The sequence below is a fragment of the Rhea americana genome, unplaced genomic scaffold, assembly GCF_003343005.1.
Source record: "Rhea americana isolate MKP2758 unplaced genomic scaffold, rheAme1 scaffold_254, whole genome shotgun sequence".
NCBI classification, from domain to species: domain Eukaryota; kingdom Metazoa; phylum Chordata; class Aves; order Rheiformes; family Rheidae; genus Rhea; species Rhea americana.
Genome location: NW_028186373.1, coordinates 265,869 through 279,649, shown reverse-complemented (window position 1 = coordinate 279,649; position 13,781 = coordinate 265,869). Strand labels below are relative to the sequence as shown.

The following is a 13,781-nucleotide window of genomic DNA, read 5'->3' as shown; positions in this document are numbered from 1 at the left end:
AGAAAATCTAATATTTTAATATTGACCTATTTTCCCTCCTTTGCTGTTTGGGCCCCGTGAAACAGTAATATATTACCTTACAAGTGACATTTAATACTCCATTCTCAGTACAAGAAATTCAATAGTAAATCTATTCTAATCATAAAGGTCCTCTGATATCACTTAGAATAACAGCTAGACCATTTGATAATCTCTGTTCTGAGAAAGGAAACGTACATACTATTTCCAGTTCAGTCCCTCACATGCTGTTTTAGAGAAACTTTCATTATACTTTCTCCTTTTACAGTCTACGTCTACATTACTGTCAAACATGAGTGATTAATCTGTCTTGGTATGCTTTTATGTTTGATATGTACTTTATTACTCAGGCTGCCTAGGTAAAAAAGAAAGGTATTTGGTCTTGTAACCTGCAGAAAGATAAAAGATTTTCATGGACAAATTTCAATAAAAGACTGAACCCTTGTACTCCCTTATTTAGTCTCTCCTGTTGACAAAAATCAGTCTTGACTCCTTTGAAGAAGTGGTAACTGCTTTTAGACTGGCTGGTTGAATTTGGATCTTGAGTGAAAGCACCTCCAGAAGAGAATGAGGCAACAAAGAAGTGGTTTTCATTGCAGAGATAAGAGGGCTAGCGACAAGAATACTCCCATACCTTCCTGGAGATTACGCAAAACTAGTTTATTTTCTTATCATTACTGAAAGGATTATTACCACCAGCAAAATGACCATATTCACATGATTTTACAGTTGTGAAAACACATTCAAGTAAAATGCATATAACATACACAGCTTGCATGTATTTTAACCACAAGTAAATGAAAAACAGCTCTAAAACCTTTTGACAAACCATCTCAGTTAGGGATCTACCTCTCTATCCAACTACATTCTAAGTTTAAATTCTGTCTTTTGGGTATTCACATCTGGATCAATTCATCATATTCTCTTTGCAATTACAAAAAAATCAGTAAAAATAATTTTTACAGTAATTGATATTACTTAAAATTAAACCATCTGCTTAACTGCAATTCAGTGTTCTATTGTCTGTTAAACCAAGATATAGGAAACTAAAATGATGGATGTTTATTAACTTCAGTAAGACGACAAGTTAATAAGATTACTCAATTCCCAAGTACAGTATTTTAGGGTAACAATTAAAACATTACAAAACTCCTCAAAGCTATAAGAAAATTTAACATTTATGATCAAGTTTAAATAATTTTGTTATACTTCCTCTAGAAACAAATGAATGGTGTTTTTCTCTTTCATCTCGTACCACCAACTCCATCACCTCTGACCACTGCCTAAGAGGAGAGGGTTGAATCCAAGCTCTGGAACTTCCTGCTGAGGCTCCCTAGTTAGTGTGGCATTGGGGTTTGCTTGTTTTCTAAGGTTCATAGAATTAAGGGTAACAAATGCTGAATGTAAATAGAACACAGAAAATGTATTTTGCTTATGAAGTGCTATTGTATTTTTAAAATCTAGCTGGAAAGAGCTCTATGATCTTTTAATTTGATAGGCTGAAAACTTTTGCACTGAAAGTAAAGGTAAAATTTTTCAGTTCAGCCTTCTCAGTCCAGAGGTACTGGTCTTAAGGTCACAGCCAATCATCATCCAAGAAAACCTCTGACATGCAAACAACCTCAATCCCTTTTCTAGATTTATTCCTGACCAGAGAATGTTCTCTGTGCACTCTCACGGTGCATTTGATCAGCTGTCTCCCTGACTCCAACTTCTTTCCATGCATGGCTATAAGACGGCTGGAACACACTGAGAAGAGCAGTACGTTCCTGTCTTCTGAACCAAGACCTGGATGTTCACTTAAGGTTCTTGTAGACCCTTCCACACTCTTACATAGATGTATCTGATATATATCATTTTACTTCTTTTCATTTCATTCATTGTGAAGAATTTTTCCTCAAGAGAGCTCTCCAGCTACTATATAGAATGCATTGCACCTATTGTGCCCATATGTCATGAAGTTCAACTACATACAGAGGCCTGTTTTGCTTTCACATTGAAAACAGTAAAAAAAGAAAAAAATGTTTGAGCAGTCAAGTCCATGTGTCATTCACATGAGCTCTGCCCAGGACATGCTCATTTTTGCAGTGCAAGTATATTCTTTACTAAAACAAGCAAAACGTACACCTAGCAGAAAATCCTCTCACCACATAATTTGACGTAAGTTCTTTTTGTCTTCCTGTTCATTTTTGTATGTATACAAAAATAAAAAAGTATATAAAAAATTGTTTTATATATATAAATATAAAAAGTAAAATTAAGATTACTATCACTTTGCCACAATGCAAGTGATAGGAAGATAACACTGGCCAAAATGATTATTTATATTACAGTGAGTAGGAAAGCTGGTCTAGCCTAGGACTTCTCACTATGCTTGGCACTGAGAAAACAACAAAAATGTTATTGTGAAACAATACCAGGCAGCAAGTCTCAACACATCAATATCCCATCAGTAATTAAGTCTTAGAAGGCAAAATGAAATGAAAGCTTTCAGACAGAGAAAGTTAGCTCTTCCCACAAAAGACTGGCAAAAAAAGGAAATAGCAAAACCGAGTATTTAAAAATTGAACAAGGAGGTTGGTAAGATATCATTATGGGCCAGCTGTAGCTATAGGTTAACATTTCAACAGGAAAACATTCAACTTAGTGTTAAATATTTTTCTTTTATATTAGACAGCAAATAAAAGCCCTTTTTAAAAAAAGAAAATATATAGTGAACTTGCAGCCTTTAATGTAAGAACATAAGGATCAGAGATGTTAAAAAACAAAAGGGGTCATACTGTTCTAGGAAAAACATTAACTACAACAGAATTCTGATACTTGGATATTTACAACATTATTTATAAGTATTACGATACCACTTTCTATCATTTGTAATTTTTCTTGTACATTTTTCCTTGTTTAGGTTTTGATGCCAGATCCATCTCTACTGCTTCTATACATAACTAGCAGTAACCATGGCTTTGTAGTACTCTTTCCAACATTTAATAGATAAATACCATAAAGACATGGTCTAAAATAAGAATTTACTTTCTTTACATGCTGAAGCAATCAAAAAGGTTGTCTTTGTACTTTCCTGATTGTCATTAACTCAATCTATACACAGAGGGAATAACCAGAATTGTTCTTAGATGGATCATATGCAATTCAGATGACTAACACCGAAAAAAAAAAAAAAAAAAAAAGTATTTATGGTATGTCTGTTCACTTTACCATTATTCATTTTTCCATTCAAGTCAAGCTTCACCTGGAAGAATTCGTCAACATTAGCCTCTTTTCCTTGTGTTTCCCTTTGAAAGACTTTGGAAAAAAAAAGTTAAATCTTCTCTACTCATCATCTGCGTATCAGAAGAAAATTCTATAGTTAAAAAACATCCCTCCAAATAATTTTTTATTCTGAATGTTTCCCAAGACTTTCTCTACTATATGCGTTGCTCTAAATTTACCTGACATTTTATATATTGCTGAACAGCATTTTCCTAATTATATCTCAAAATAGAGACAATCTGCCTGCTCTTTCCTTTAGTCTTTTAACTAGATACTAAATATCAGGTCTTATTAAAAAAAAGAGGTAAAACAAAATCAGTCTAAGTGTTGATCAAGAAGTATCAGTTGCAATTAGATTTTTTTTTGTACAAACAAACAAACAAGTCCAAAGTCTTCCAAAAACATTTGAAAAACAGAACAAAAATCATGTAGTACAGGAAGTTTATGCATAGCAAGTTRTATTACAGCACCTTTATGTAGCTAGTATAGTGGAACATAACACAGACTTAAAGGAGCTACCTAAAACAAAAGGATGTCTGACAAAATTAAAGGAGACCATAAATGAACAGCTTTGAAAACATTAAGTATTTTAACACACTGGCTCCACATGTAGTGCCTATCTTCTCCGAAGAACGTTAATGATGGTTTGAACAGTACGCCTCAAAGCAAAAGTGTAATTTTGTGGTTTTCTCTCCTTCCCTGAACTTTTTTCATGTTGTTACAGGCAATGCTGCTTGCCTTTCATAACCTTTCCTGGACACTTCTTAGGACTGGGAAAATATTAAGTACATGTATTTTCACTGTTCAACTAGGTATTAAAAATATAATGCAAGTAACGGAACTCATTGCTGCTTTAGCCATAAAACAATGAGTATAACAATTAAAGTAGTTTCTATGATGATTTTCTATGATGAACCCTGAAGTAGGCACAATTACCAAGTAACAGAAGCTTTTAAAAAGTTACTACTTCAACATAATTTTCTGCCTGCAAAGCCACTGAAATGCAAGTACAGTCTGCCCTGAGCCAAAAACTTCCCTTATAGCAGTAGCAGTAGAAAAAGAAACACCCCACAACTGAAAGCAATAATCAGAGAATCATTTTAAATAATCACACTTGCTTTTAAGCTATTCAAGCTACATCCTTCCTCTTTTCCCCACCCTGCTCTCCAAGAGCATGATCCAACTTATCTAAATAATCTCTAGTACATACCTGTAAAATCCTGCTGATTTTTAAAATTACTTAATTTGTAAATTCAGCCTTTTTTGTGAACTACAAATAGACAACAAATGCTTCTCGCATCCAAGGTTCCACATATTTAAATGGTTGAATTGGAACCGGTTCCATAATACCTTACCCAGTCTGCTGGCTATGTTACATCAAATATTAACAATCTCTTCAAGGCGAAAAGGCTTCTAATCAGCAGAAAAATGAAGTAATGGAACGGCATTCCAATAGGCTGCCTTTGCTTACCACACAYGTTTTCTCCATGGAGTATGAAATGTTTTCAAACAGAACTATAGGAAGCTACCACCCAGAACAGTAAAGCGCTGGATTTGGATACCAGAAGTCTACATAAGTCCTACATACTACAGTTGCAGGCACCTTGCACATATTCTGGGTAAATTTTACAGTAGCAGAACGCAGCATATGAGTTTGCAGCATCTGCCAATACAAACCAAGGAATAAATGGCTTCATCAAGGCTTTGATGTAATTTTTAAACTATTTTGTAAAACTCATTACAGTAAAAAAAAAAATATATATATATATATATAATAACAACAAAAATAACCCCATAAACTATTCTTTAAGTTTGGAAAAGTCATAAATAAAAAGTCACAAAAAAGTTTTTCCATCACCCTCTCTGGATAAAGGAAAATAATTTTTATATTTCTGGAATTGAAATACTCCTATGTTTAACACAATTTTTGTGTATACACATAAACTAAAAATACACATTCCTCTTCAACACACACAAACAGAAGTAATTATTTTTACCAGATCCCAGTCTATGCTGCGGAAAAACGTGTGAGACTTGATATCAGAAAATCCTGTCTGTGGCTGACAACCAAGCCTTTCTTTGGGATCCTGCAGAAAACAAAGAAACTGATGTTACATGCTCTTTAATCAGCTAGTGAAGAAAGATTTCATTTTTGTTAAAGTCCATTTACATGACTCTAGTATTCCTGGTGCTACGTAAACTGCTGGTAAGATATAAATATTTAGGCTATCAAGGGATTTTTTTTTTCTTAAATAAATTAAGTAGGTTTGAAAATTCATGTTAATGTTATTTTGCAACATTTCCKTAAAATAAAAAGTCTAAGCTTAAGTGAATAATTAGTAACAGAAACACAAGCCTACAATCATTACTAACTTTGAGTTGGTTTTTAAATCAAATTCTATGCTGCAAAATTTTCTCTGTAATTGAACAATTAAGTAGTATTTATTTTAAATAGACAGAATGCCGAGGCCTTATAGATTTTCTTAGCAGTAAACAGATGAACTTAACTTATATTCTTTTCAACAGAAAGCTCTGACTCCCAGGTCTTAGATTCTAAAAATAAAAGAATGTCATTTACCTTGTTTAAAAATCCTTTTAAGACATGGGAAGCCTTGACCGAAAGAAACCTTGGAATCCGGATTGGCTTTTCAAGAATAACTGGTACAGGTTTAAAAACAGCAGTATTACTTTCTGTTCTAGGACATTCAACATAATTTCAAGTGAAATACTATATTGTTTATTTAAGTTACCATTTGGACAACAGGAGGATGTGGTAAATACTTAAAATAGTACAAACACAAGAATCTACACAATACAACATCCTATTGAACTGACATCTCAAGATTTTCTGAACAAGTTTTAGCTTCATTCAYCTTTTTCTTCTACTTTTTCTAAAAACAAGGAATAAAAGCTTTTCAGTGTTCTTAGTATATATGTTTTTTTAAAAAACAATAATTAAGTTAATGTTATGCTGATAAAGACCACCATGGCAGACTCTGCATTATGTAATTGCATTAAGTAGTTGAAAGAACAAGTCTGCATTTTAAGCAGCAGGAGGCAACTGCTTTTGAAAGGGCTCTCCATGACACAAAGACTGGCCGATCAAGGGGTATTACTGATGAAAGCTATTCTCCTCAAGACTCAGCTCAGGCCATGCCTTTGCAATCCATTCTTCAAACTGTAACAGTTGTTGTATAAATTCATGGCAAGTATTACCACTTCTGTTTAGAAATGTCACTACCCTGAAAGGTAGAACAGTTAAACTGCTTTATGAACTTTATCAAAAGGAAATAGTAAAARTTCTTTGGATCAAAACTACAGATAGATACCATACTGTCAAAAAACCCTGCAATCCTCACGTAGTACTGGATCTTAAAATTCATTGCTAGCCTGTAAACTGCCTTCTAACAAAAACACGATCACATATGATGCCAACTCTTCCACTTGTGACTGTATCAAAGAAACATAGAATATTTGGGGTTCGAAGGTACCCCTGGAAATCATCTGGCCCAACCCTCCTACTCAGGCAGGGTCAGTTAGAGCAGATTCCCAAGGACTATATCCAATCCAGTTTTGAATATTTCCAAGGATGGAGACTCCACCACCTCTCTTGGCAACCAAATCAATGTATCTACAGTAAATGTATCGATAGCTGTGAGACAACATGAGATTTGAGAAGGGTCTTTAGTAGAAATCTAAAAGAAGTGCATAAATACTTCTAAATACCCTACTGCAACTGCTAAATTTCATTAGCTCCCTCCAACAGAATACATGAAAAATAGAAAAAAACAAAATAATCAAAATGACTATACCTTGAAAGAGGTAATCTTCAGTATTCATGTCTGGATTGTCAGTAATGATATCAAACGGAGACCTTCCTGCCATCATTTCAAACATCAACACACCAAGAGCCCACCAGTCCACACTGAACCCTGTAAGTATTTACAGGGCACCTGTAAGTATTTTCAGCCATAATTCCTTGAATTTAGGTGTTCTCTCTTATTTGTAAGTGAAAATTAATTACCCGCTTCTGCAAAATATTGGAAATCTACTTTCATTGAAGCTACAGACATCATGGCTTATCGTACCACTGGATCAGACTTCAGAGTTTTCTGAATGCGTACTAGAAATGTAATTTGTATAGAAGTCTGTAGGTGTTCATCACACAGCAGTGCTTCAATGAAAACTCAAAAATTTAAAAAAGAATATCTAAGCTGGAAAACTTCAGATTTTTAAAAGTAGTTGAACATCACAATGTATCTAGACAGCAGTACCCAGTTCAATTCCTTGAGCAGATCAGTTCTCAAATAACACCAATTAAAAAGACTATTATATTTTTGATTTCTGCGTGAACAACGATTTTTTGTAATTTTTTTTATAAATTTTATAAACTTTTCTCAAGGACCGGTACTCTTAGAATGTAAAGAATGCCATCATTTAACAGTTCTTATTCAAGAAAAAAATTATCTTTTGCTCAAGTGATTTAAGATGAGCTGAAATGCATGCTACAGGAGATAAAACTATCTTCCATTTCAGATAAAACTGAACTGTAAAACTTGCATTCAAATTTCTCAACACATAACAGAATAAAAATAAGAAAATAAACATATGTGAACCAACCTGTAACTAAAACTTTGATTTGTGAGTCATTGTAACTACAAAGTCAAATTGTTTAGTCTGGCTTACCATATTCTTCGCCTCTGAGGATCTCTGGTGCAATATAATTTGGTGTTCCACAGAAAGTGCTTGTAGTGTCACCAGGGCCCAATCCTTCCTATATGCACAAATCAATTAAACAATTTAAAGCTGAGGTCTATGCCCAGGAATTTTATTTAATTACACTCATAAAACAGAGTTACTTTRTGAGTCTAAAGGCCTTCCTTTCAAAAAAGGCAATGCTAGAGTAAAAAAAAAAATTCTTAGCACTCAAAACTGGCTTATGACTTCACAGTTTAGCAGCAGCAAATTAAATGTGTAAAACTGAGTCACAACATATTTCTAGTTACATTTTGCTTACTATTTACAAAGTAAATTTTAGAAGTTTTTTTTCCACACCAAAAAAAGTCAGGAAGTCCTACACATACAGGTGCTGGAAAAAAGTCTTCTATATTTACAAATGAATATACTTCTAACATAACTGCTGTGTTCTAAGTCAAGCCTCACATCAACTCAGGTATTTTGATAGTAGAAAAACACTCTAGTCCATAATTCTTAGAAACTGGTACAATGTTTATTCTCTGAAAGGAATGAGATATTACCTTAAAATAATATGGCTTAACCACGTTCTGAAATCAGTGAGGTGAACAAATAAATATTGTACGCCCAATCTTTGGGCTCAAAATCAACAAGGACTGTGCCAGTCACAATTCTGGTTTCCAGGAGTTATTCTCACCAGGAATTAGACTCAACTCTCATCTTGCTTTGCATAATAGCCAGAAACAGTGTGGTAACAACAAGGAAACTTGAGGTCAGAACTGCAGCTCAAAGGCAACAGCAGATTTTGTCATATTACAACACTTCAGTCATCTCTGGCGTTCTAACTTCACACAGATAAATTTTGAAGTTAGCATCTTCTGCAACAGTATCTTCTGTTGACGTTCTTTTGTTTTCCTAGGTGTCATCATAAGCATATGCTATGTTTTACCAAGCACTTTGAAAAAAGTGCTTTCTATACTGCTGCTTGGTGCCAAAGGTTGCAGCATAAAAACAGAGTTCCTGTGAGGTTAACAATTCACATAGCTTCTTTTCCAAAACCCCAGCCATAAAAGATGGTTAATACAGTTCATACTCACAGGAGCACAGGTTTTAGAGCTGTAAAAGACCTTTTCAAATCAAACTTGTCCTAAAGATATATTTTCTAGTGTGGGTCGCATAGGAAGAAATAGAAGAAAAACTTAGTCATTAGGCTGAGAACCAAAACTAACCTACCCAGGAACCTCTTGCGGTTCTGGCATCCTAAAATAAAAGCTAGCTAGAATATACTATCTTCAGTGGAGTAGTGCAGGTATAAAAACAGACTGCCTACATTCGGTGCCAGACTTGAGACAAACTTCTTCTGTCACAAAAAATGACCCCACAACTTGTGACATTCAATAGAAAAAAAATGTACTTAGGTCAGTGTTTTCAAAAGTCATTTTTCAGAATAAAATTGCTATTCAACAACCAAATTCTGGGCTCACCAGCACTAGAGTTAAGCTAAGCATAATGATTCCAAGTTTCACTTTAGCATTACTGGATGCAGAATTTGATTTAAAAGCATAACCAGAGAGATACACCATTGAATTACAAAGAAAGAGATGTAAGAAAGCTAAGAGAGAATCTTACCTTGCACATGCCATAATCTGTTAATTTGATGTGACCCTCTGCATCTAAAAGAACATTGTCTAGTTTTAAATCTCTGTAGATTATTCCTCTTTCATGTAGGAAGTTTAGAGCAATACAAATTTCAGCAGCATAAAACCTGAAATTACAAAGGAGAAAAATCATATTAACAAAGATTGCATAGAAGTTGGTACAACCTTAAAAAAAAAGTCTTGAAACATCAGCTTGTGTCAATTAGCATTTTTATTATCAATAAGCTACAAAAAAAGAAGTTACGTTTATTCATAACTGATACCAAACTCATATATACTAAAAACATTCCTTAAAATGAACATGGCAAATTGATTTTCTTTCTATTCCAGTAATGAATGAAATACAACATGTATAACCCATAGATTTTTTTTTCCTGAAAACATCAAATTAATAAACATGCAAACTCTATTTTCAGCTTAAGGACTGCGATGACTTTTTTGTAGTGCTAAATGACGTAAAGTAAGTTTTTCTTCTTCCTCCTACTACCATCATTTGATTAATTAAAAACAGGATCAAAATTAAAAGTTACACCTTCTATCTACATTTCAAAGATGTATCAACAAACACGATACAGTAAACAACAGTAAAGTAGAAACAGTTAGTTATTTCTATTATCAAAAGCTTTGTTTCTCTTAAACAAAACAAAAAAGTAACGTATCTCCCCAGGGCTCTGCATTCTACATATGTATGTATATATATATATATATATATATACATACATACATACACACACACACACACACGTATCTCAACATGTCATTCTTTCTTTGCAATTTATGTTCTCTCGTGGAAAATAGTTTTGAAAGCATTTCATACACTACTAAATAAAAACAACATAGAAAAAAAACACTAAAAATGTGCTAATAAAATACCTTGCGTGTTCTTCAGGAAGTTTTCTTTGCCGTTGCATGTGAAACATAAGATCTCCCCCATTTACATATTCTATGACAAGAAACAATCTGAAAAACGTATAAAATAATTAATGGATTCTAAGGAATCTCTCATAAAAAAAAAAGTCACTATTCCTACCTAATCTTCCAATTTAAGCCATTTTCACTCCCACTCCTGCATTAGACTTGGTATTCTTCTCAGACTAACAGAAACTAAGAGAACAAAAAATAGAACATTTATCTGATCCACATTATGTAGGATCCTAACTCATTCAAATGCAAATACAAATGGAGAAGCTGGACTAAATGTAAAGGAGATGTAGCTGCTTGCACAGGCTACTATTTGGTGACAAACCTGCAGAACTATCTAAAAGAGTATAAAAGATGACAGAATTTGACTAAAATTACTGATGTCCTCTTTTCCCAATAAATGGAAAAAAAAAATCCAAAAAACACACATAGCAATCTCACAAGAGTAGATGACAACAGTGGACAGAAAGTTAATCCTAAAACAACAAAATAGCCATTCATTTGCAAAAAAGACATAATGTAAAAATACAGTTACTATATGATTATACGCTACTGAGTTTTTTTTTTTTTTTTTAACATTTGTAAGAGACAATTCCATACTATAACACTTGCTTAGCGAGTGTATTGCCTTGAACAACATTCTGGTTGACTGAAAAACACAGGTCTCCCCATAAAAATGCAAATTATACACTTTTAAAGATACATCAATTAAATTGTATACCTTTTTAATTAATGGTAATCAATTGGTAATCTGACACAGATTTAATTTGATATGATAATTACAGTTACACTCTCTGCTTGACTAAATATGTTTCTTTATTAAAAGAAAGATGCAATACGAAACCTGAACAAATTCATAGCTGAAATAGAGTTTCAATGCACTTACTCGGGTGAAAAATTTTTCTGCAGTGACAAAATCTGAAACTTCTCATTTATGGTTTTGAAACTGTTTTGTTATCAGAAGTCAGCATCTTTTAAAAATGACTACATGTTTGATTATTAACAACAATTAGCGAGTAATCAACATTACTGAAAGGGATCAATAAACTGTTTGTGATGTTAACTACATAATTATTAAGCTTGCTCTTTATGTTGGTTCAGTTCCTGAAAAGCCTCAAACAGATACACCAAAAGCAAGGTTATTTTTCCAAATCAAGTTATATGCTCTAGCATGTTCTCATATACACCCATTCCTAGAAGAAAAATGTTCTGTTTTCTTTGTATAGACAAACTCAGACTAAAGAATTTGAGGCATGAAAGACTCAATTCATGTATGTCCATTGTTTATCCACATCGAAAACCAGATCTGGTGTGGTTAACAGCTTAGATAACCAAATCTCACCTTTTTTTTTCCACTTTGCTAGGACCTTTATCTGTAGAAAGATGCATTCAACTACATTTCCCTTTCACTGTATCAGACAATCATCCAGTGCTATTGTATTTCAGCTCCTTGCCTAGTACAGAAAAGTCTATACACATTAACACGGAAACTCTGGTTTCCTAACAAARGGAAAATTGATTCACTGAAGTCTAACTCAGGATGCATTAGTTTATCCTCCAAGTACTTCATTCGTATGCAGTGATTTTTCTCCTTCCTAGCACATTTTAACCAGAAAGAACATTGACTAAACTTGTATGATTTTTTTTTACTCCAGTTAGTCTTACCCAACCTGGTCTTTGTGACATACTGATGATGCAGTAACATTAATCAATTGTCACTTTGACCTAGAATAAGCTTGTAAAATTTTGAATCTTCAAAGGTCTTTGGAACTTTCAATATTGTCCAAACTTTTTATTTTTGACTAAGCTGAATTACATTGGGAGGGCTCTAAGTATCAGGCTGTCTTGTGCATAATCCTGTTCATCAGTACATACACAAGCACAGGAAACTTATACTTAACTCAGGCAAAACTACAGAGAACTATGAAAAAAAGGTGAAAACCCTGCTCAATGAATATGGAAGGAGAGGGGGTGATAACAAAAACAGATGAAAAAACAGAATCATGTTTGATAGCCATCATAACATCGAAGCATATTAGACTCCTGTATATTTAGGCATGCTCCTGTGCAATGCAAGAAGCTGTTCAAGTTCATACAATACAGCATTTCCACTAAATGGAAGACAGGGGCACAGAAAGGCTGGAACACCATCAACTCCTTTGTAGAGCTGAGTTTTGAAATGGTGTTCTCAAAACAACCATGTTTTCACTCAGTGGGATAAAGAAATATAGATGGAATCATGAGTCACATAAATGTAATAAAAATCTTTTTTGCAGGGAAAGTTTCATCCTTGGGAAAGTATGATCTAGGCAATGCTGCCAAGGTCAGAGAGACCTACAAAACAAACATGCTGAGTGAGACCATCTTACGAAAGTTGAAGCTGTCTCGGGAGGGAGCATTTCCTTATGCATCTACTTTTCCAAGAGTTGAAAATTCCTTTCCACAAACCCACAACATACTTTGAAAACATATGCTACAGTTTCTCAGATGATTTTAAAAACACGTTCTTGGTAATGGTTAGATATAGAAGATCATTTATATCCAAATTTCTTTTGAAAAAAATTCTTCGAAATACTTAAAATGCCCTTAGGTTTTTTACTGAAAAGGTAAAACAGGAACAATTATTGGCACATTACAGCCTGCAATTCTTTCAGTGCCTTCTGCACAAGAACAAAGACTAAGTAATGCACAAATAAAATAAATACTGACAATTTTAACAGCTTATTACAGCATTCCAAATATTCCTAATTTCAAACTTTCCTTAACTATCTAGAGGCATCTAGTGTCTTACCATCATCTACAATTTGCAATTTAAAATTGCATAAGTCAACTCATTCTGAACTGTGCAAGTGTGTGAATAATGGTGGTCCTTGCTGTCTTCAGGAGGATTTATTCAAAAACCTGTAACTTTGCAGGACTGAGGTTTCAGGTTGTAACTATTCTTAAAAGACACTTATCTAGTAATTCTGGACAAGCTAGAGCATGTATTTTATCATATTAATAATAAAAAGAAGCATCACTAATACCTGAAACATGAGCAGCTACATTTATTGAATGGGTTAGTGACAGAATGCCAGAAAGAAAGTTTTTAAATCATGTCTCCTCTAAGCATACGTTTAGTCTATCCTGAAAATGTATTTTAATCTTAAAAAATATATATATATATATGAAAGGGAAAGAATACACCAAATATGATTACATTTTTTAAAATTTTCTCTCTCT

General features: G+C 33.6%; 1 protein-coding gene across 4 annotated transcripts in view; it reads right to left on the bottom strand.

Moving 5' to 3' along the window:
• Window positions 1-13,781, bottom strand: part of PRKCZ (protein kinase C zeta) — a 60,011-nt gene that overhangs the window by 9,444 nt on the left and 36,786 nt on the right. For all 4 annotated transcript variants that reach the window (XR_014896129.1, XM_085307146.1, XM_085307147.1 and 1 more), the window contains exons 12-17: window positions 10,512-10,598; window positions 9,610-9,745; window positions 7,972-8,059; window positions 7,098-7,217; window positions 5,864-5,943; window positions 5,283-5,372 (exon numbers count right to left, since the gene is read on the bottom strand). Coding sequence is in view for 3 of the 4 variants with exons in the window: in XM_085307146.1 (XP_085163272.1) it covers window positions 5,283-5,372; window positions 5,864-5,943; window positions 7,098-7,217; window positions 7,972-8,059; window positions 9,610-9,745; window positions 10,512-10,598 (601 nt within the window). In the remaining variant the exon portion in view is untranslated. The remainder of the gene's footprint in view (window positions 1-5,282; window positions 5,373-5,863; window positions 5,944-7,097; window positions 7,218-7,971; window positions 8,060-9,609; window positions 9,746-10,511; window positions 10,599-13,781) is intronic.